At 43.3% G+C, this 23984-nt stretch overlaps 1 protein-coding gene across 2 annotated transcripts; it reads left to right on the forward strand.

Moving 5' to 3' along the window:
• Positions 1448-13252, forward strand: TRIM38 (tripartite motif containing 38). Of its 2 annotated transcripts, XM_021098423.1 has the most exons (8): positions 1511-1667; positions 3334-3391; positions 3471-3889; positions 6439-6534; positions 8388-8618; positions 9783-9805; positions 9903-10015; positions 12548-13250. In XM_021098423.1, exons 3-8 carry the CDS (start codon positions 3479-3481, stop codon positions 13069-13071), a joined length of 1398 nt encoding a protein of 465 aa, XP_020954082.1. In that variant the 5' UTR covers positions 1511-1667; positions 3334-3391; positions 3471-3478; the 3' UTR covers positions 13072-13250. The 2 variants fall into 2 exon arrangements, with proteins under 2 accessions (XP_020954081.1, XP_020954082.1); XM_021098422.1 differs by having other exon boundaries at positions 1448-1667; positions 3334-3889; positions 12548-13252.

Below are 23984 nucleotides of genomic sequence, written 5' to 3' on the forward strand. Positions count from 1 at the left end.
CAGCTCTCTGTGTGAACCAGTCCCTCCTTCATGCAACGGAAACAGGTACAAGATGGGGCAGCTGTCACAGGACAGATGCTGGCATGAGGTTGATGCTTTGGTCTTGTTGTCATTGCCTGTTGGTAGCAGTAGTTTGTTTACTCGGTGGCATTCACTAGCTTCCTTTTCTTGATCCTTTGACAGGACACATTTGGGATGAGCTGGGTCCAGAGTCGCATCCACAACAATGAAAGTCGTGCGAATCTGCACAGAGTCTGCATTGGGTCAGGATTCGGGGTCTCATTCTTTCTCTTCCGTCTGCATGCTGGCTGCCTTGGGAGTAGATGTGTCCTGTACCATGTGTGGGGCCAGCTACCACAGGACATGCCAGGGCACTGTGAGTCACCTGGTGGCAAAACGGCCAAAGGCTCTGTGAACAGCCAGGAGGATGCAGTGCTGAAGAGAGACTCCTGTTTGGGTGGGAAGAGAGGAAGCTGTTTCACAATTTTGCCTCCAGCCTGAGCTGCTGAACCAGCAGGACTGTGGCTGCATCAAGTTCCCCCCAGTCTCCAGCTGCAGGTCCAATGCCCTTAGCACAGACCATGAACTTCCAGGGTCAGCAACTGACCCACCCAGCCAGGGGCCCAGGACCCAGAGTTCATCCCAGGCAGCTCTCAGAATCCAAACTTAACTTCTCCTGCCTGTGTCCTTAGCCATCCTTACTGGCTCCCCTGGGCCACTGCATGTATTTATTTCCTAAGCAAACACTGTGCACTTATCACAAATACCTCTTACACCTAAGGTTATGCATGTGGCAAGGTCTTATTTTGAGTTAGTTTTTTCACATTAAATAATAACTCTAAATTGGGTGGGCCCAGTATTTTTGCTTCTATTTTGAACTGGAGAGGCTGGAGCTGAGGCACTAAGTACTCAACCCTAGACCCCCAGAGAGCACTGAGCAATGCTCCCAGCTCACATGGCTCTCAGCTGAGGCCACTAACTGCTGGGCCATTAGTGGTTCCGTTTGCTGTCCTTGGTGCCCAACTCTGACTGTTGATAAGGATGAGAATCTTTCACAGGGACACTGAGGAGGCAGATGAGACAGGGTATCAGGGCAAAGAATGGGAGACTGCCTGGAGAAATTTTCTGCCATCAATGAGCCCCATTATGGTACCACCCCTTTTTTTTCACCACATCCTTCAGAGCAGTTATAAAACAACAAGCAGCCTAAAAATAGCAAAACGTAACATCAGCCAGGGAGGTTATGAATCCCAAGGGGTTTGGTGGCAAAAGCAGAAAGATCTCAAGTCAGAGTCTGTGAACTCTGCAGACTTCCTGGGTTTAGATCCTCTGTGCTAGAGTCACAAAAGAACTTCCTGAATTACCAATCCATCCCTTTTACTGCTGTAAAAAAAAAAAAAAAAAAAAAAAAAATTTCTTTAGCATCTCCCCTCCCTTTCAGCATAAGCAGAGTGCAAAAGAGATGGGCACATTTTCACTGGTTTCCTCCTCAGCTGGGCAGAGCTCCGCCTCCCACAGTAGTTTCACTTCTGAGTTTCTGTAGCCTGCGTGAACTTCCTGGCTGCTACGGAGGGATCTAGCAGAGAGTGTGTGACTATCTGTGGTGACGGGAGTGGAAAAGGTCCAGGCCCAGGTTTTCTTGGCGGAGGGCTAGGAGACATGTGCATGTGAGTGTGTGGTGGTGGGCGGCCGCGGGGTGGGTAGGGGTTGTTTTCTGAGAACAGAGCCTGCTGGAACTCTGAAAATGGCCAGGCCTTGGCTTCAGAGCTCTCACACCCTGTCTGCTTTCTCCTTTCCCACCCTCCACATCCAGTCTCAGAAGATCCAGGGTGTGAGGTGAGTGAAGGCCCAAGACAGGCACCCTTGGGCCTCAGAGGAGGGGAGGTAGGTCCTTCTCCCCAGGAGCACAGTATCCCTGGCAGAGAGGAGCCTAGTGGACCTTCTGGGCGAGATAACCTGCCAAAGAACAGATGTCTCTGGAAGAAATTCTCTGTGGCTCCATGAGCCCGGTTCTACTTATTAGAGGGAAATGGCCTCTCCAGTAACTTTGGCTGAATCCCTGCTCTTAATTCTGGTACTGTCACTTCAAAAGAAAGGTCACTCTCTAAACTTCCTCCAGCCTCCACTGCCCTCCCTGACCAACTGCCAGGAGTAGGCAAGCAGGGAGCAGGGCTGGGGTCCCGAAGCAGCTGCAGCAGTGGGTAAAGGGCTGACTTCTTCACTCCTGTTCCCTCCTCCAAAGTCTCTGGGTTGTCGGGTCCTCATTGAAGGACACCAGGGGTCCAGCACCCAGGGTCCCACAGAGGCCCTACCTTCCCCATCTGCTTCCTATGTCCCCACATCCTGGCTTCTGCAAACTCCCGTGCTCCAGTCACCCTGCAGTTCTCCTGAGAGTCAGGTCCTGCTCTGGAGAAGCAACAGTTAACCTCCCTAGCTCTCCAGGAACTCTGCTACCCATAACCAACCCCTTCTCTTCCCCCTTTTTTTTCTTTTTAGGGACGCATCCCCGGCATATGGAAGCTCCCAGGCTAGGGATTGAATTGGAGCTGCAGCTGCCTGCCTAGGCCACAGCCACAGCAATGCAGAATCTGAGCTGCGTCTGCAAACTATACCACAGCTCATGGCAACGCCAAATCCTTAACCCACTGAGTGAGGCCAGGGATCGGACCCATACCCTCATGGATACTAGTTGTGTTCTTAACCTGCTGAGCCACAAACGGAACTCCCCCAGCTTTTTCTAATTCTCTTTCTGTCAGGTCAGGGAGGGCTAATAGAGTTCCCTGGTTCTTCTGGATGTCTTTTTTACTTTCACTATCATCCTGATTGTGTCTCCACTGGGGATTTTATTAAGCTGGTGTCTATGGTTCTTTGTGGGTAAGAGTGGGAGTTTAATTAGAGTCAAATTGGATTGTTTCAATGGAATCTTCATAGACCACCCAGTTACCTAAGTGTCATTACCAGTTACAAAGAAATAATTCTGGTACTAGTTATTCTCAACCTTTATTAGAGTGGGAAAGAGTCTGACAGTCCCTCACTGAGTTCTCTCTCTTGCTGCAACTTTGCTGAGGAGGCCTACCTTGTCTCTCTCTCTCAGCACTTAGTCCAAGAAAACTTTTCACAATGATGGAATGTTCCATATCTGGGCTATCTTAGCTATCCATCACCTGCAGCTATTAAATAACTGAAATGTGGCTAGTGGGTGTGAGAAAGGAATTTTTAATTCTATTTAATTGTAATTAATTTAAATAGCCACAGGTAATAATGGCTACCATACTCCACAACAAAGCTACATTGTACACATTTTCTAAATTCCAATCTATTCCTTTTCTCTAGAAAGAAGACCTCATGACCTGTGGAGGCCAGTGGTAGCCAGTGCATCACAGAGGCTCAGGTGAGGTAATTTCTGAACATGGTGGGAAAATTCTGGCTGCTTCTTCTCTGCCTCTAAATCCAATATTGGAGCTTTTCAGGAAAAGCCATGGCCTCAACCACAACCACCAGGAAGATGAGGGAGGAAGCCACTTGCTCCATCTGCCTGCACCTCATGTCTAAGCCGGTGAGCATCAGCTGTGGACACAGCTACTGCCACTCGTGCATTGTGAACTTCTTTGAGAATCTCTGCCGAATGCAGCCATGGCTGGAGACATTCTCCTGTCCCCAGTGTCGGGTGCCATTTAAAATGTCAAGCCTCCGACCCAACGTGCAGCTGGGAGGCCTCATTGAAGCCATCAAGGAGATGGACCAGGAAATGTCATGTGAGGAACATGGAGAGAAGCTCCATCTGTTCTGTGAGAATGAAGGCAAGCTCATCTGCTGGCGCTGTGATCGGGGACCACAGCACAGAGGGCACGCCACAACTCTGGTGGAAGACGCGTGCCAAGGCTACAAGGTAAGTGGTGGGCCAGAGGGGTTTGGCAAGTACCTGGCCTCATGTTGCCCCTCACCCCACTCTGAGACCTGAGATTATTTAGCCTGAAACCCAAGATCAGGATCCTAGAATAAAGTTTTCATCATGTCATTCTTATGAGGGGTCCTCACTGAATCTGGTCCTAATGGTCTATCCTGACCGGAATGGTCAGACTCTTGTCCCTAGCCAGTCTCACTTTGATGACCTTCTCCCTGCCCTGATTGCCATGTGCTCCAACACCCACATGCATGTCCTATTGCCTCACACTCTGTATGTAATCTGGGAAACCACAATGTACAAGACCATGGGATAGAGTCTGAAAACACAGGGGACAAAGACACCACCTTGTAGGTAACCTATAGTTTAGTAGGAAAGACAAACCAACACAAAGGCTGCCTGGAGTCCCCTGGTTTGGCTGATTTGGAATGGGGCAATTTCCCCAAAAGTGACTCCAGAAGAACACATAAAAATTAACCACATATAGAAGTGTGGAGAAGAGAGAGGGGATTCCAGACAGAGGGGCTCACATGTGCAAAGGCCCAGCCCTGGGAGTTTACCTGACTTGCTGTGACCAGACCAGAGGGTGTGTACAGGAAAGGCAGGTGATCTCATGGGAATGGAAATCAGGGCCCAGAACCTTGGAATCAGGGCAGAGTCTAAATCCTAGCCGAGAGTAGTCCTGACCACAGCGGGGTTTTCATTCAAAGTGAAAGATGAGGAGTTCCTGTCGTGGCTCAGTGGTTAACGAATCCGATTAGGAACCACGAGGTTACGGGTTTGATCCCTGGCCCTGCTCAGTGGGTTAAGGATCCAGCGTTGCTGTGAGCTGTGGTATGGGTTGCAGACGAGGCTCAGACCCCGAGTTGCTGTGGCTCTGGCGCAGGCGGCAGCTACAGCTCCACTTAGACCCCTAGCCTGGGAACCTCCATATGCCGCGGGAACAGCCCAAGAAATGGCAAAAAGACAAAAAAAAAAAAAAAAAAAAAAAAAGTGGAAGATGAGACTGACATTAAAAAGAGCATTCAAGTGCTGATAAAATGAAAGGTATATCGAGGAGCAGAATTCAGACTATTCTGTAAGAAGGAGGAAGGGAAGAGTTCTAGGTCAGACTCAAGAAGGGGAGTGAGTAGAGGATTTGGAAATAGTTGGTCATGGAGGATGAAGCTGAGAGAGAGGTTTTGGGCAACTCCTAAGTTTCTCACTCAAAAGCATGCAGAGGAAGGCTCCCCTTTATCAGTGTGAAATGAAGGAGTGGGCATAGCCCTACTGCCTTTTATTCCTTTTCCGCCTGGCCTAGATTTGAGAAAACTGACCCCAGTGTGAGCTCCTTGTTCCCTTACCTGTGAGGTGGAGGTGATCTTCCACTTAGGCTCTGGGTCCTCCATCAGGGCACATCAGTACTGACCCCACTCAGCACATGGCAACTCTTCCTAAAACTCCATGGAACAGCTAATTCAGTAATGGGGATATTCCCACTGGAATTATTTCCCACCAAGTAAAAAGAAAAGGAGAAGCATGGAGTGATGATTCTAAGCCTCAGGAGTCAGACTGCCTAGTTTGAAATCTCAGTTCTACTGCTTACTAGATGGGTAACTTTGAGCAAGTTTTTCAATGTCTCCATGTTGCAGTTTCCCCAACAGTCAATGGAGATAACAACAGTTCCTTCCCTCCCCAACATACATACATATAAGGCTGTTATAAGCTTTCTGGACATTAATATATGTAAAGCTTAGAACAGCACTTCACACATAGCAAGGATGACAGAGTCTTTTGCTAACAAGCTCCACAGAGCCCTTTCTTGAGAACACTGGAGAATTAATGAGTATGCTTATTGGGTTTAGGACAGAGACAATTGTCTGTGAGTACTGACCACAACTAGCAATTTGGTTAAGCTTAAACTTGCTTCCCATGAAAACGTGAGAAACTATATTGAAAAATAACCTAAAAATTTAATATGGATACTAAATCATTTATCATTCTTCAAAAGATACCAGAGGGTCCCTCCTCCATTAACTGTTTCTAATAACTTCAGCTGGCATCCTGGTCTTTCCTGCCCTACTCACCATAATACATACAAAGTTCCATGTGTGCCAAACACTCTGACATCAGTTCTGTTTGGGTCAGCATATTATTTCATAAAATCTTTTTAGGTGATTTTTATCTTGTTTTATGTGCAGCATTTTCCTGGCAAGACTGTTAGTGGTAGATGTAGCTCAGTTCTAGGTCAGGAGAAGAGCTGGAATAACAGCTCAACCACCTACCAGTTATAGTGTCTTGGGCAAGTTATTCATCCCCTTCCTAAACCTCAGGTTCTCCTGCACAGAAATGATGTTAAAAAGCCTACTAACTGCTCAGACTTGCCAAGAGGATCCAATACGTTACTGCAACACAGCCCGCAGCAGGCTTCCTAGCAAGGTGTAAGGACTCAATCCATATTCAATGTTATTCCAATAGTCTTGGATGTCCCGTAGATGCCTAATGAAGAGTTGTCAAATTGAATAGACTTTATTTGACCCACTATTTTCCTTCAGGAAGAGCTCCAGAAAGCAGTGACACAATTGAAGCAACTGGAAGAGGAATGTATGAAGCTGAAGATGTTCACGGCAAAGCAAATAACTGAATGGAATGTAAGAGTTTGGGTTTATTGATCTCAAGCAATTTTCCATCCTAGGGTTTGGACATAGGGGTGATCGGATGAAACCTAGTAATGGCTTGTTCTCACTAAACCAGACCAAATAGATAAAACCCAAAGAAGCAGCCACTTTTTGTTTTTATGTTGCTTGTTGTCTATATTGATGAGAATTTATCTCCAACCCTTTTAGCCTTTCAGTATTAACGGCCAAGATTCTGATACCTCAGTCAAAAGAACCAGAATTGACATGCCTATTTACCTAGAGCCATTTTTGACTAAGTTTCAATTTTTAAATATCTCAAAATACCTTCCTGGTTTAAAGGCCTCATTAACTTTATTGTCTTGGCACATGTACCACAATACAGGGTATGGTTCTCAGTCACAGGTTCAGAAAACAACTTTTGTGAGCACTAAGAAAACAGAATCACTTCAGGTTGAGATTTCTGTTACTCAAACTTATGAGGCTGATGGAGGAAATCTATTTGATTTATAAGGAGGATCAAAGTGCTCCAAGAACCTACAACTTGCCACTACAGACTTTAGGTCTCTAAGACCATTTCTGCGGCTGGCCAGCCTCTTCATGATCAGAGAGCGTTCCTTTCTGGAAATATTTACATAATCCATCAGCTTGCAGTCAAATCCCACAGGCTGGTGATCCATTTTGCCTCTTTCAGAAGTCTCTTCCAACTTTCCAACCTCTCTGCCCTAATCCTTTGCAAATGGCTGTTAAATTTGAACTCTCAGAGGACTTAACTTCCAATTCTCTCATTTCTGGGATCCTGGGCAGTGGAGAGGATCCATACATATTGTAATATATATGGAAATCCTGATAATGACCCTTCTACTGAAACATCACAATCATTGAAACACTGCATGAGTAAAGAAAGCAGTAACGGAAATTGCAATTCTTAGCTCCCCAAATGAAAGCCGAGTCACACAAAATATATCATTTGGTTTCTATCAGTCTTACACGTAAAGATAAGTAAATGGACCCTGGGTTGGGGGATGAATATTTTGCAGTTAACTATGATAAAAGCCTGCTACTCAGCCCTCCTGCTGCTGAGAATCATGACTCTCCTACTTGCCTGGTTGCCTTAAAGTCCAGCCGTAGTGATGCTCATTATAAGCTTTTGCTTTAGGAAATTCCCTCAGACTCAGAGCTACCTTCTTATATCCCAAATAAAAACTCATTTTTAATCTTTGCAACTGACAAAGTGTTTGACATTGGCTCTAGTTCCATGAATAAGTTACCCTCTCTTTTGTATCTTGGCTGAAGAAGGAAATTAATCAGGTGACTATAAAGAATTGTGACATCCCCTCCACACCTGAGTACCTGCCTCCTGGGGATGAATCTGCAGCAGGGAATTTGGGGAAATTCATGACTCAGGGGAAAATAATGTTAAGGTAGCCGTTTTGTGTATGAGTATGTTAAGATACATATAACAAAGTCTAGGGCATTAAGTACTTCCACATTGTTATGCAGCCATCACCACTATCCATCTCCAGAACTTTTTCCTCACCCCAAAGTGAAACTCCATTGAACAATAACTCTCCATTCCTTCCTTCTCCCAATTCCTGGTGACTACTATTCTACTTTCTGTCTCTATGAATTTGACTCGTCTAGGTACCTCATGGAAGTGGAATCATTATAAAATTTTTTCTGACTTATTTCACTTAGCATAAAGTTGTCAAGATTCATCCCTGTTGCAGCATGTATCAGAATTTCATTCCTTTTCTAAGACCAAATAGTATTCCACTGTATCTATATATCACATTTTGTTTATCACTTCATCCAGCAATGGACATTTGGTTTGCTTCCCCCTTTTGAGAATACTTTCTTGACTCTAGGAGAAGATAGAGATTCAGAAACAAAAAATCCAGTCTGACTTTAAGAATCTCCAGAGATTCCTCCATGAAGAAGAGAAGTCTTATCTATGGAAACTAGAAAAAGAAAAAGAGCAGACTCTGAGGAGACTGAGGGACAATAAGGTCCATCTGGAACAGCAGAGCCATGAACTCCAGAGCCACATCCTGGAACTAGAGAATAAATGTCAGGGCTCAGCCCAGAATCTGCTTCAGGTAAGGCCATGCACTTGGAGAAAGGACAGAAGGCATCTGCTTCTGAGCTTTTAGGAGGATGGTGGGAGAGCATGGGAAGCTTAGCAAGTCCTGCTTGTTTTACTCAAAAGGGGCACATTAGTGTAGGGACTTTTTTTTTTTTTGGCTGCCCTGTAGTATATGGAGTTCCCAGGCTAGGGATTAGATCCGAGCCACAGTCTCCACTTAAGCCACAGCTGTGGCAATGCCAGGTCCCTAACCCACTGTGCTGGGCTGGGACTGAACCTAGGTCCCAGCATTCCCAAGATGCTGCCCATTCCATTGTGCCACAGTGGGAACTCCAGTGTAGGGAATTTAAAGTAACGTTTCTTTTAGATATATGTCAATATTTGCAAGGTAGCCTCCACTGGTCTAGAGTGCCTTAATGTGAATTAGAAAACTATGGATATGGTGGGTTTCTTGGCCACATGGAACCATGGGATCACTTTTGCTACCATCTGCATCTGTCCCATGTTCACAAAACCTTGACCATCAAACTGTCTCCTGAAATACTCCTCCACATGAGGGGATGATAAAGTAGGGAACCACAATGAGGGATAACCTTCTCCCTGATTTGCTTGTAGAGCCCTCCAGAGCTCATTGGGGGCCTTCTTTCAGCTGCACAACAGATACAGCCCATTAACATAAACTCTGACTGGAGCTGTTTATTCTAGTTCCCACTAATAGAACTGTAAGATCAAGGATGTAGAGTGACTCTACCACCATGGAGTAATTGCTGCCCAGTCTCAGGGGCTATCTGTGGATTCACCACTATGGACCTTTGTGATGAGTGATCTCTAATATGGGTTTACTCTGTAGGCAATTAGGTCACTGAAAGCAAGTCTTTCTAGAGGGAGCAGAGGCAAAGCCCCTGGTCCTCTTCCCTAAGCAGCCCACACAGGTACATGTGACTACAGACACTGCAGCCCCGACAGATCTCTGCAAGGAAGATATCAGATAGACGTCTTGAACTGTTAACTATCCAGAGGCCCAGATGGAGATCATTCTATCTGGGTATCCATCAGTATCTAAGGCTAGGGTCACTCGCTTCTTTGGAAGGAGTGTTTATAGAGAACAGCCCCACATGCCATGCACCATGATATACCAATGTCCCCACACTTACCTCTTGTTGTTGTTTCTCCATAGGATGTGAAAGACACTTTGAGCAGGTGAGTCCTGTATGGATTGCAGGAAGGAAGGGGTGTGGGTATATGGAGCCCAATAGGATTTACCACTAAAGAAGTCTTGGCCTCTGCTTATTCTTAGGAGTTGGGCTGTGAAGTTAGACAAACCAGAGCCTCTCTCTTTGGACCTTCATACTGTGTGCAATGTTTCTGAGCGTTACTTTGATGTGAAGAAGATATTAAGGAGCCATCAAGGTATGTGAAGAAGCCCTAAATGCTAAAGGGAACCACGTTCACCATCTGTCCCTTGGCAAGTCCACAACCAGAGAACCATTCAGGGATTTTCAGTGGAGCGGTCACACTCCCTTGTCAGTTTGCCTCAGTGCATAGACAGGGACATAGCACACTGGTTATCCGTGCAGATCTGCCAAATTCCTGCTCTTTTATTTATCAGCTGTGTCACTCCACGCAAATACCCACCTCAATTTCCCTGGCTGGAAAATGAGAATATTTCGCTGTATTGGGTTACCATGAAAATTAAAATATGTTTAAAGTGTTTAGCACAGAGGCTGGGACATAGTGTTTATTGTTACTATTTCGTTCACTTCTCAGAGCAATGCAGGAAAAGTAGGTGAGTATAATGGACTGTGGTTCATGTTTTAGAGCCTTGACCCAGATAGTACAGATGGTAAATGTTAAAACCATGATGAAAAGCAAGTTTCATCAATTCCAAAGCCTGAGTTTCCTTCTCCCTTAATTCTCTTCATCAGTGCTTGCTATATTTCTACAATCTCTTATCCACAACTAGAAAATTCAAAGAGTTCTGAAAACTCAGTTTTTTTCATAACTTTTTTGGCTGCAAAATTGGACCTAGACCTGAAATTATTTGGTGGCTGTATTATCTATTGCTGCAAACACATTTAGTAGCTGAGAACAACACACATATATTATCTCACAGGTTTTGTGAGTCAGAAATCTGGACACTGCTTAGTTGGGTCCTTTGCTTAGGGTCTCACAAGGGTGCAATGAATGTGTTGGCCTGGCTGTGTTATCTGGAAGCTAGACTGGGGATGAATCTTCTTCCAAGCTCACTCAGGTTGTCGGGTGAATTTATTTCTTTATGGTTATGGGACTTAGGGACCTGGCTCCTTGCTGGCTGTTGGCTGGAGTCTGCCTTCAAATTTGAGAAGTCACCCCTTAGCTGCTTGCACATGGGCCTCCCAACATGGCCAATTACTTCTTCAAAGTGAGCTCAGGCGAGTCCCCAGAACAAATCTGCCAGGAAGATGGAGGCTTACTGAATGACATATAATCACAGCTGCCAGCCTATGCCACAGCCACAGCAACATGGAATCCGAGCTGCATCTGCAACCTACGCAGGTCATGGCAATGCCAAATCCTTAACCCACTAAGCAAGGCCAGAGATGGAACCCACAACCTGATGGTTACTAGTCGGATTTGTTTCCGATGCACCACAATGGGAACTCCTCCTAACTTTTTTTTTTTGTTTCCCACCTATGGTCTCCTCGAGTGCTTCCCACTGGCTTAACCCATAGCAGGCAGAGGGCAAGGAGCCTGGTTGATGTGTCCACAGGGATTAGCCTTCCTGGACACAGAGCAGGCTGGAGAAAGATAGGGAGTGATCTGGAGGGATGGATGGAGAACATCTAGCACAGGAAGTGTTTCCTAAGACTTGATTTCCCTTATTTCCACAGTCCACCTTATTGGTGTTTAACCCAATAGTTTGTTAATTCTCTGCTTGGAACATCCCATTGACACTTTTCATTTTTATTTTTTTAAATTTTATTTTTTGTCTTTTTTTTTAAGGCTGCACACAGAGGTTCCCAGGCTAGGGGTTGAATGAGAGCTATAGCTGCTGGCCTACACCACAGCCACAACAACTTGGGATCCGAGCCGAGTCTGCGACCTACACCACAGCTCATGGCAACGCCAGATCCTTAACCCATTGAGCAAGGCTAGGGATCCAACCTGCGTCCTCATGGATGCTAGTCAGATTCGTTTCCGCTGAGCCACGATGGGAACTCCTACTTTTCATTTTTAAAAACTGCATTGCTGGCCAATATCAAACTTCATCATTTTCTTTTCCTGTCTTACTCAACTCTAGTCAGATATTTTTCATATATATTTATCATCAGTGTAATATCTTATTCTAATCCCTATGGCATATTATCTGAAGCAAGAAAGAAGGGCTTACATTTAAAAGTATGGGACTAGGTGTGTTTTCTGAGGCCTTGGTAAAATTCTGGGATTTCTAGTAACAAGCTATGACATTAGCTGTGTTGTTCAGTGTTGGAGGTTATTAAGTCAAGATGGGGAAGGGATCATTTCTATTTCAACATTCCTTGATTCCTAGAAGTCCTACAAGGGAGAGGAAGGGCTATGGAGAAAAGAGTAACCGTATTAACTCTGGTTAGTTCTGCTACTTGGCTTCTCTGGGTGATGATGTTGAAGACGATGGTGATGATAATAATGTCATTATTATTACTTCCACTCACTGGGCACTTACCATATGCTAGGAATTCTACCAAACACTAAACATATACACTAGCTCATTCAATCCTCCCCACCATCTTGGTAACAGATACGATGGTCTCTACTTTGTATTTAATAAAACTGAGGCTCAGTAAATGACTTGTCTAAGCTCACAACAGCTAGCAAGAAATAATGCTTGGGTTTGAACATAGGCTGGTTTTATTTCAAATAAATTGTACTCTTAGTAACAAATATCATGTCTTTTTTTTTTTTTTTTTTTTTTTTTTTTTTCAGTCAGTGTGACACTGGATCCAGATACAGCTCATTATGAACTAGTTCTATCTGAGGATCGGAGACAAGTGACTCGAGGATCCCCCCAGGAGAATCTTGAAAGTTCTTCTAGGAGATTTAGTGCCTTACCCTGTATCCTGGGCTGTGAGGGCTTCACTTCAGGAAAACATTACTTTGAAGTGGATGTGGGAGAGGGAACTGGGTGGGATTTAGGAGTCTGTATGGAAAATGTGCAGAGGGACACTGGCCTGGTACAGACGCCTCAGTCTGGATTCTGGGCCATCAGACTGTGCAAAAAGAAAGGCTATGTAGCGCTTACCTCTCCTCTAACTTCCCTTCAACTGAGGGAGCAGCCCCTGGTCGTAGGGATTTTTCTGGACTGCGAGGCTGGAGTTGTATCCTTTTACAACATGACTACTGGCTCCCATATCTTCACCTTCCCGAAGGCCTCCTTCTCAGATACTCTCCGGCCCTATTTCCAGGTCTATCAATATTCTCCTTTGTTCCTGCCTCCTCCAGATGAGTAAGGAAAGGAGCAAAGTCTCCTTTTGGGCTTAACTGATAGAGAAGATAATCTAAATTCTATGGGGGTAGAAACTTGGTCTGTTTTCTTCACTGTTATTTCCCTGTACCGATAAGAGTGCTGAACTTTTAGTGGATGCTTAATAAATCAGCATTGAATAAATGGCTATAATGACTGTAAAAATACCACATATAGTCAGCCTGAGCTAGGGGAAAGCAACCTCAGAGCAAAGGCCATGCTTGGTCCTCTCCTTCCCTCTCCAGTGGGCTCAGAGCTTTGATTTCCAAGAGTCTTTGGGTGACCAGGATGGTGAGATCTCCCAGTTTGTTTGATGCCATTTCCACCCATGGATGGGGGACCAGGGGAAGCTGTAACTGTCTCTGTCAACTGTAGAAAAGAAGAGGAAAATCAAGATGACAGGGACTCTTCTAGCCACTGACATCTAGAATAAAAATCTGAGCCGTAGCCTTGGATTATGCTCTAAACTCACAACAGCTAGCAAGAAATAATGCTTGGGTTTGAACATAGGCTGGTAAGTGTAGATGGCTCAGCGTGAATTCTGCCTGAGCAGCAACCAAGTAAAGCATAAGAGAAGAGTTAAACCTGGCTTACAACAAGATGTTTCAAATGGGGAGGAGATTAAGAGTAAAAATGAATTTTCATGGGGGATTCAGTTCTGGAAAAGAAGGTGATATTTTCCAGACTGTGCTAGATCCAGCTCTCTTGAAATATTTTAAAATCTCAGTCAATAGTTATGGCTGGCATGATTGTTGGCAGTCTTTATTGTATTGCACATATGACCAAGTGAACCTTAACTACACCCAGGTTTACTTAGAAAAATATATTCCAGAGTTCCCGTCATGGCTCAGCGAAAATGAATCTGACTAGCATCCATGAGGAAGCAGGTTCAATCCTTGGCCTCACTCAGTGGGTTAAGGATCCAGCATTGCCATGAGCTGTGGTGTAGGTCACAGGCTCGGATTCCACATTGCTATGGTTGTGGCGTAGGCCAGCAGCTACAGCTCCGATTAGACCCCTAGCCTGGGAACCTCCATATACCATGGGTGAAGCCCTAAAAAAATATATATATATATTCCATATCAAACCTAATTTATCAAACCTGAGGTGACTAATGACAGGACCATGGTGAAGTTGGCCAAAACACAAACATTAAGGATGACCAAAAAATGTCACACAACTGCAAAATGCTATAACGATTAATAGTTGATACAAGAAATGATGTTTGTTGATATTGAGGTCCTGTGACACCGATTCTCTAGGAGTAGGGGGAATGAAGCAAAAGAGGTGTTTTGGGGTGTCAGAGGCATGGTTAGGCCTCCATCATGAGGAAGACAGAAAAAGTCAGACCATCACCCACACTCCCTGTCAGCATTCTCCTAGTCATGCTCCTGACAGAGGCTGGTTTGTAACTAAAAAGTGAAGGGTAGCAGAATGTACCAACCTCAAAATATATCACTTCAGCATAAGAATTATTTTGAGCTGAAAGCAATTGAGGAAAACAAAAACAAATCAAAACAAACAGATCTAAGAAAAGTTCTCTGTCCTCCTATTGGCCTAAAAGCAGGACAGAGACTTGTAAAGGTGTCCCCTACCCCCTTTCTGCCAGGAAAGACAGAAGTTAATTGTGGGCACAACTCAGATCCTTATCAACCCAGAGAGGTACTAGAAGCAGCTACAAAACAAATCTTTCTAAAATTAGTCCTTTTTTAGGGTTACTTTCTCCCATGTATTTGTCTCCTCTCAATGTGTCACCTGGAAAGTTATTTTCCTTTGTTTTGTCACTTGTCTAAAAATCTACTGCTCTTTTGTTAAGAAGCAATATCATACCAGCTTCTAACTACATCTTTGGGTTATTCATCGAGTATACATGACAGTAGGCAGGATACATGTGTCTAGGAAAAACCTCCTACTTCTCCTTTACTTTCCCACGATTCCCATACTCACAATATTTCACTTTATGTCTGACAACAGATATGTTTTGTTTTTTCCCCACACCAAGCTGGGTGTCGCACAATTCAATTCAATTCTGACGTTAACTGGAGTTAGAGAAGACCCATTGGTTAAGGGCTGAGCCCCACAAGACTGTCTCCACGCCCCCCCCACCCCATTCAGAAGCCAGTTTCAAGTCCAAGCTGTCACCTACGCTCCTGACTGACTGGCTATAAAGTGGAGGTTTCTATGATTCCTCTTTGGGTTTGATTATTTGTTAGAATAGCTCACAGAACTCTGAGAAACACTTTGTCTACTGGTCCACTATGTTATAAAAGATACAATAAAGGATACAAATAACACATGAAAAGATAGAATAAGGTTCAGAAAGGTCCCTAGCACAGGAGCTTCTGTCCCCATGGAGCTGGGGTACACCACCCTGCCAGTACATGGAGGTGTTCACCAGCTCTAAAATTCTTCAAAGCCTGTACTTTGAGGATTTTTACAACAGCTTTCATCCCCTGGGCATAATTAACCTTAATTTAACCTCCAGCCCCACTTTCACTCCCGAAGGATGGGAAGTGAGACTGAAAGCTCCAAGCTACTAACCATGACTTGGTCCTTCTGGTGATCAGCCCCCATCCTGAATCCAGGAGCCCACCAAGAGGTGTCTCATCAGAACAAGAGACATTCCTATAATCCAGGAAGTTCCAAGGGATTTAGAAGCTCTGTGCTAGGAACCAAGGGCAGAAGCCAATATATATATTTATGTATTTATATATTTATATATAGATGCCCCTTCCTCATACTTTTTTGACACCTCCTCCCCTGGTAACTACATGAAGGATTAGGTATAGTGGAGTATACGTGATGCTGTGGCAGAGAACCAGAGTCACAGTCAGGCCACAGCAGGAGGGACAGATAGGATAGCACTTGAGGGAGGCAGAGGAATACAGACCAACCCACACAGAAAGAGTCTGCTCTTAGGTCAAGTCCAAACGTCTCACCATGGCCTAGAAGACAAACTGGGCCCCAGACTTTGCCTTTCTGGATTAATAATCTGTTCTTCCTACTTTTCACTTCCAGATACTTTGCCTTCTCTTTGGCTCTAGACAATGCCAAGGTCATTTTGGCCCCAAAGCCTTTGACCATAATGTGTTCTACTCTAGCTTCAGGGTAGTCTTTTGCTTATCTGCTTTTTTCTGAAGCTAGGTGAGCTCATTCTTTCTGATCACCAGCTGGGCAGACAGGAAGTGTGGGGGGAATTAACATCCCAGGAGGGGAACTTCAACCAAAGAGGGATGGTGTGGATGGATAAGGCTCCAATCAAATGAATTTCATGGGAATAATTCTGAGACCCCGTCTACACAGTGCCTCAGAGGAAATGCGTCAAAATGGCAGCATGTGCTCACTGGGAACCAGGTCAGGAATGCACCTGTCATTACCTTTTCCACCTTCCCTGTCATAGTCTTTCTGTTCCAGAACCTCATATTCTGGGGTCACGTCCTAGTTACCAACTTTACCACATCCAGGTCTGAGCTCAACTTCTCAGACAGCATTCACTGCTACCTCTGCCTCTCCCCGGCTTCCTGTATATAAATATGGAAATAGCTATAGATATCTACTGCTTCAGTTAACAGATATTTGCAGAGTTCCCACTGTGGCATTGTCTCCAAAGTGGTTCAGGTTGCTGCTGAGGCGCGGGTTCAGTCCCTGGCCCAGGAACTTCCATAAGCTGAGAGTGCAGGCCAAAATAATAATAATAAAATTTTTAAAATTCACATTTATTGTGGAATACTATGAAATACTCCCAGTTCTAAGGAATGAACACTCCTACAGTGGTGGTAGATCACTTTCCTCATATATATATTTGACCTTGCTTTTTTTTCTTCCTATGTGAGCTTTCCTCCACGGCACTAAAAAAAATGTTAATTTGTGGTTTTTTAAATGACTGCAGCAATTTCATAATCACACATGCATTCAAGTGGTTTCTTGCGATAATAGCGGTGAAATAAACATCATTGTATATAACTAGGTTTTCACTTCTCCTGTTTTCCTTAGAGCTGATTTTTGAAAGAAAAGTTCCAAGTCACAGCATTTGAACACAATTTAAAGTACTACTTTATCTCCCTCCTTCCCTTCCCCTCACTTACCTCCTCAGTTTCCATAGCTCTCCTCATCTGTGATTCTTAACCTGAGATTCGGTTGCTCAGGAGACGCGCGCGGAGAGCAGCAAGGCAGCAGGGTTTGCGAAGAGGACCGGGACTGGCCATGTAGCGGCCGCAGGGTAGACTCCGAAGCGGAGGAGACTTCATGAGGCCGAATTCCGGCGCCAGAAACAGGACCAATGCGATTCTGAGCCCTGGTTGCGGCGCCGCGTTTAGTGGCGACAGTCGACTGCGAAGGAGCCCCGCCCACAGAGTTGGCTCCGCCCCCGGCCGCTGCGAGCAACCCCCCCCCCCCGTGCTTTTAAATGCCTGGCGCACGCCCCACGCGGCGCTTGTTTTTGGCGTTTCTGATTGGCCAGTTTCCTTCGCGCAGCCCCAGGGTCCTTTCACCTGATAGGTATCTATCTCCGCGTCCCTCCCCTAAGCTAGGGTCTGAGGCTGAAATGCCTGGGGATCTTCTGATTAGTCTCTGAATCCCTCTCTCATTTCTCTAAGGGTGAGAGCTTTGGAGAAAGGACTGATCCTGGTGGAATCGTCAGGTGATGAAAATGGAGATCCCAGGTCTGCCAGAAAAAAAGAGGTGAGTTGAGTAGAGATCCCGGGGGCGGGGGGGTGGGGGCAGGAGGGCGGGGGTGAGGCTGTTGCAGAACCGTTTAACCACCAGTTCCTTCTAGCCCAGCTCTGTAGTTACTGGGCTTTCCTGCAAGAATGGAAAAGCACAAAAAATAATGTAATGGAAACCTGCAGGTCCAACCACCAGATTTTTAAAAGTCAACATTTGACTTACTGCTTCAGACTGTGTATACAGAAATAAAAAAGTAACAAGCTGAAGACCTTACCATCTATCCCCTTTAGGGGTAGCCATGCTTCTGAAGAGGGGTTGTACTCTCCCAGTACCTGTTTTTAATTAAAAAAAATTTTTAAAGTAATTTCCCAAAGATTAGATGCATGTGACATCATTTCAATGAATTTTCAAGGACAGGCAAAGTAATATCAAGTGCTGTCCTGCTGTACTGACCTTTTTTTTTTTGTATCTACACTTTGGTCGCTTGCTTTTTTTCCCATGTGGTATTGATTTTGTTGATGTATATACATGTGGTTGAGTCCATCCTCTTGAAAGAATAAATCATAAAGTGTTCCTGTTTCTCTGTTGAAGAACGTTTAGGTTGTATACTTCCATAATGTGGAGAGCAGGCAGGCTCTGCTACTGTGATCTCATGCTGTTTCTAAGATTTTTCTTAAGAGCTTTCAACGTGTTTTTAACCTTTTCCTGTTGTTTTAGTTATCTAAATCCTGATGACTGCAAAGTGCTCCTCTGAGGTGTGCATCTTTCCCTCTTCTCCCCCTCTCACTCATTTTACCTTTTCACCCTCCCAGTGAAAGACTCTCAAATTCCAACAGTTACAAAGTGCTGCCAGGTACTCTGATGTGGCATAGTGAGAGATAGGACATACCAATATGACATAACCCATTCTGGGAGCATAGTCCTTAACCCCAGTTGTTGAGCTACTTAATAGGAACCCTAATTAGACCAGGTGGCTGGTGTTGGTAATCCCATTTGGATGAGGGCCAGGGTATGTGTTCATGTGGAGAGGGAGAGAAGGAAGGATCTAGAAGGACTTGTTCTCCAGATCTTCTCATTTACTTGTTTCAGTATGTAGAATCTTACCATTAAGTATTGAGTTTTTGACCCTATCTACAAAACAGAAACAGATCACAACATGGAGAGCAGACTTGTGTTTGCTGGGGGAGGGAGTGGGATGGATGGGGAATTTGGGTTAGTAGATGCAAACTATTACATTTAGAATGGATAAGCAATGGGGTCCTACTGTACAGTACAGGGAACTATGTCCAATCTCTTGCGTTAGAACATGATGGAAGGTAGTATGAAAAAAAAAAGAATGTATGTATATGTATGACTGGGTTACTTTGTTGTACAGCAGAAACTGAAGGAACATTGTAAATCAACTATACTTTAATAAAAATTCCTTTTGAAAGTTGATTTTTTTAGTTTTGTTTGTTTAAGCAGTATCTTTTTTAGAAATTAAGGTGTTCACTAAGGCTTAGCATATGTTTATATCCCCATATGAATGAATTTATCTGATAGCTTTTCCTTGATAGATAAGTTGATAAACTAGGATAATATAAAACAACCAGAATAATGGAAGATGGAAAATTGAACGGTAGCCTTAGTTAGGCTAAAATAAAATTTAAAGTTTGCTTTTAATTTTAATTAATCATGCCATTATTTCTCTCCTTGATTTTCATGTATAAATAGAGTCAATTATAAGATTCTTAATTTTATACTGTGCTTAATTATCCTGAAAATAATTTTCCCCCATTCCAGCCAATAATATAATTAAAAAATCAATTATATTGAGGAATAACTTATACATAATAAAATGTACCTGTATTAATTATACAATTCAATGAATTTTATATACCAATGAGTTACCACTGTAATCAAGATACAGAACATTTCTATCCATTTATTTCCCTTGTGCACAAGGGAAATACATTCATAAATAATTATGAAATCATAATTCATAAATAAATAAATTCATACCCTTGGCTCCAGGCAATGACCAACCTGCTTTCTGTTATTACAGCTTATAGTTTTCCCATCCTAGAATTTCATGAGTGAAATTTATATCATATGCAGTCTTGCATCTGGTTTATTTTCCTCAAAGTGTTTTTGAGATTCCTCCATGTCTTTGTATGTGTCAATAGCTTATTCTCTTTTATGCTGTATTTCATTATATGGCCACATTATAATGCATTTATCTATCCCCCTGTTGATGAATATTTGGATTGTTTCTAGTTAATGGCATGGTGAAAAATGCTGGTATCCACACGTACATACAAATCAATGGTGTGGACATGTTTTCATTTCTCTTGGGTGGAATTGCTGGGATGTATAAGTATTTGTTTAATTTTTTATAAGAAACAGCGAGCTTTTGCCTAAGTAGTTGTAACTGTCTACCTCCATCCAAAATGTATGACAGGACTGGTTCCTCTACACTCTTGCTAACACTGGGTCACTGTTTTTAATTTTAGATATTCTGTGGTGTGTAAAATGGTATTTCCTTGTGGTTTCAGTTTTCATTTCCCTAATAATTAATAATGTTTAGCATCTTTTCATGTACTTACTGGCCATTTGTATATATTTTGTGAAATGTCTGTTGAAAACTTTATTCTTTTTTTTTTTTTTTTTTTTTTGCTTGCTTGTCTTATTGAGTTGTAAGGTTCATTGTATTTTCTGGGTACAAGTCCTTTGTTAAATACATACATTATAAATGTTTTCTGTCAGTCTGTGGTTTCTCTCTTTATTGTCTTAACTTTTCTTGAAGGACAGAAATTTTTCTTTTGATGAAGTACAGTTTGTCATTTTATTATTTATGGTTCAGGGTTTTATGTCTTTTTAAGAAATCTTTACCTGTCTTAAGGTATTGAAGCTCTTCTTCTGTGTTTTAAGGTCTATGAACCATGTAGAGTTAATTTGTATGTAAGGATTAAAGTCCTTTTTTTTTCCCCCACAAGAATATGTAGTTGAACCATTCGTTGAAAAGACTATTCTTTATTGAATAGCCTTGGAACTTTGGTCAAAATCAATTGACTATAGATGAGTGGGTCTGTTTCTAAGTATTCTATTCTTTCCATTGATTTTTCTGTCCATCATTAGGCCAATATGTATGGACATACTGTCTTGATTACAACAACTTTTTTTTTTTTTTTTTTTTTTTTTTTGTCTTTTTAGGGCCACATCTTCGGCATATGGAAGTTCCATGCTAGGGGTTGAATCGAGCTGCAGCTGCCAGCCTACACCACAGCCACAGTAACGTGGGATCTAAGCCTCGTCTGTAGCCTACATCACGGCTCATGGCAATGCCAGATCCTTAACCCACTGAGTGAGGCCAGGGATCAAACCTGCATCCTCATGGATACTACTGGGTTTGTTACTGCTGAGCCACGACAGGAACTCCATTATTAGAACTTTTTAATGACTTCTTGAAATTGGATGGTGTAAGTCGTTGGATTTTTTCTTTTTGTAAAATTTGCTTGGCTATCCTTGGCCACTGGCATTTTAATGTAAATTTGCAATCAGATTTCCAATTTCTTTTTAAAAAAGTGCCAGATATATTTTTAATTAGGATCATATTAAAACTATAAACAACTTGGAGAGATTTGACCTCTTGACAATTTTAAGCCTTCCAATCCATGAATATAGACTTTCTCCGTTTTTTAGGTCTTACTGAATTGACTTTGAAGGAGCACAAGGGAACTTTCTGGGTGAGAAATATTCTGTGTCTTGGTTAGTGTAATAGTAACATGAAAATACATTTGTCCAAACACGTCAAGCAGTGTGTTTCCTGTGTAAAAGGGACTTCAGTGAAGTTGAACTAAAAGTCAAAAATAAAAATTACCTGTTATCGCATTCCTTTTACTGACATGATTCATAATCATCAGAATCATTTGACTTGTGCATCATTTTATCTGTAGGTCCTATGCTCAAAGAGCTGCATTGGTTCATTCTTTTCTCCCTTTTTTTTTTTTTTTTTTTTTTTTTTGGCTTTTTTACCACCTCAACCATGACATGTGGAAGTCTCCAGCTAGGGGTCACGTGGGAGCTATAGCTGCCAGCCAACGCACAGCCACAGCAGCTATAGCTTGACCTACACTACAGCTCACGGCAGTGTAGATCCTTAGCCCACTGAGTGAGGCCAGGGATCGAACCTGCATCCTCATGGATACTAGCCGGGTTTGTTTCCACTGGGCCACAACAGGAACTCCCATTATTTTCTTAATATCTCAACACCAACCCCATCCAGGGATAGATGATGGCCACAGGGACATAGCAGGAAGGGGAGAAAGGACAGGGCCAGACATAGTGATTGTCAGCTCTTAAACTCTTAAACTTTGGTTCACTCTAGTCCCTTTCTTCTTCCTGGACTTGAAGTTAGATTCCGCTAAGCCCTTCTTGTTAGTGTATATAGCTGAGTGACTGAGTTCTGGTTGTGGAAATTGGGCAAAAGTTACCTGTACCCTCTAGACTTGGCCCACAGTCAAGCATCTGCCACTCACAGTGCTCCTTGTCTTTTTTCTCTTCAGAGTCGCTGGGTTAAAGACCATCCATAGAGTATCCTCAGGAGCCCTGACCTGAAGATGGACAAGCCACAGGGTGGAAGGAGCTGCATCTGAGTCACCACTGGAGAATAATTACCCTCAATGGATTTGAAGAAAAGTCTTCTCTAATACCCACTTTTATTTATTTATTTATTTAATGATTTTTATTTTTTTCCATTATAGCTGGTTTACAGCGTTCTGTCAATTTTGTACCATACAGCAAGGTGACTCAGTCACACATACATGTATACATTCTTTTTTCTCACAATATCATGCTCCATCATAAGCAATGAGATCCTGCTGTATAGCACAGGGAACTCTATCTAATACCCACTTTTAAGACCCAGTTGTAATCCACTTCTTTTATTCTCCTGGTACTCGGCATGGTTGGGGGGCAATTCTAGACCCCCACAATATCTTGGTGATGGATAATAAGGAAAAGGCCTTTACATATATTTGAGGCAAAGCGGATCAGGACCAGCAGAGCAGCTAAAGCAGTAAGCCTCCACAGGGTAAGGCAGGCCCTTGCAGAATGGCAGAGTGGTGGCTCAGAGGTGGGCAGTGCTGTCAGGATGGCTGCCAGCATCCTCCAGAGACCAGCAGAGCCACTGAGAGAAACCGATAAAAAGCTCTACCCACGGCAGTCACAAAGGATTGGGCTCAAATGGTGGGTTAAGTCAGGGATTAAAATCTCCATTTTATTGATGAAGAAATTAAGTTCTATAGCAAGTAGAATGTTTGTTTTTCTACCTAGTTGAGTACTTAGTTCACAGTAGATGCACAATAAATATTTGTTGAATGAATGAATGATTCTCCAGTCTAAGATCTTTAATGCTGAAGCCTTTTACCAGGGATTGAGAACTTGCCTGTCTGGTGGTATACGAAGGGGTAGGGCGCTGGTACCAAAGACAAACACCTTTTGGCTGGTACAGAATGTTAGTGTGCCCTAGGCCCTAGCACTCCCAGTTGCCTTAGGACTCAACCAGTTTACATGCTTATGTCATCCAGCTCTTGTGGGATTTTTAATTTATTTTTAAGGGCCACACCTCTTTATTTTTAAAGAGGTTCCTGGGCTAGGGGTGAATCAGGCTGCAGCTTCTGGCCTACGCCACTGCCAGAGCAACATTGGGTCCAAGCCACATCTGTGACCTACACTGAAGCTTATGGCAACGCCAGATCTTTAAACCACGGAGCGAGGCCAAGGATCAAACCTCCATCCTCATGGGTACTAGTCGCATTTTTAACCTGCTGAGCCACAGCAGGAACTCCTGCTGTGGGCTTCAGTTGTGTGGAATCTCTTCCTATACTTCCTAGAACTTATTGTTATCCCTACTGGTTTGCCCTCTCCCTTCTTCTTCCTGCCCTTGCCTTCCCTCCCTCTCCCTCCCATATCTATCCACATACATCTTCTATATTTTCTGGAGTGTTTTTAATGTTTTAAGCATAAATCCATTATGCATAATATGATGAACTAGGAAACCTAAGCAAAGAACAGAGTTGTGCCAGGTGTAACTTATACAAGCTACACATATTTAAACATATATAAATATTTTTGTACCTTGTAGTTATTAGACACATGCTATGAGCAGTACTTATAGATTATACTTAATGTAACCCTTAAAAACATGTCATGTTTTATAGTTACTGTTTTTACCAGCTGCTATTAACTACCTGG

Source organism: Sus scrofa, chromosome 7 (genome assembly GCF_000003025.6).
Source record: "Sus scrofa isolate TJ Tabasco breed Duroc chromosome 7, Sscrofa11.1, whole genome shotgun sequence".
Lineage (NCBI taxonomy): Eukaryota > Metazoa > Chordata > Mammalia > Artiodactyla > Suidae > Sus > Sus scrofa.

What these genes read in the sequence shown, in the direction of transcription:
- TRIM38 (XM_021098422.1), top strand. Translation starts at nt 3,479, where the DNA reads ATGGCCTCAACCACAACCACCAGGAAGATGAGGGAGGAAGCCACTTGC. An exon ending in ACGCGTGCCAAGGCTACAAG is followed by an intron (nt 3,890 to 6,438) that starts GTAAGTGGTGGG and finishes ATTTTCCTTCAG; the next exon opens with GAAGAGCTCCAGAAAGCAGT. An exon ending in CAGCCCAGAATCTGCTTCAG is followed by an intron (nt 8,619 to 9,782) that starts GTAAGGCCATGC and finishes GTTTCTCCATAG; the next exon opens with GATGTGAAAGACACTTTGAG.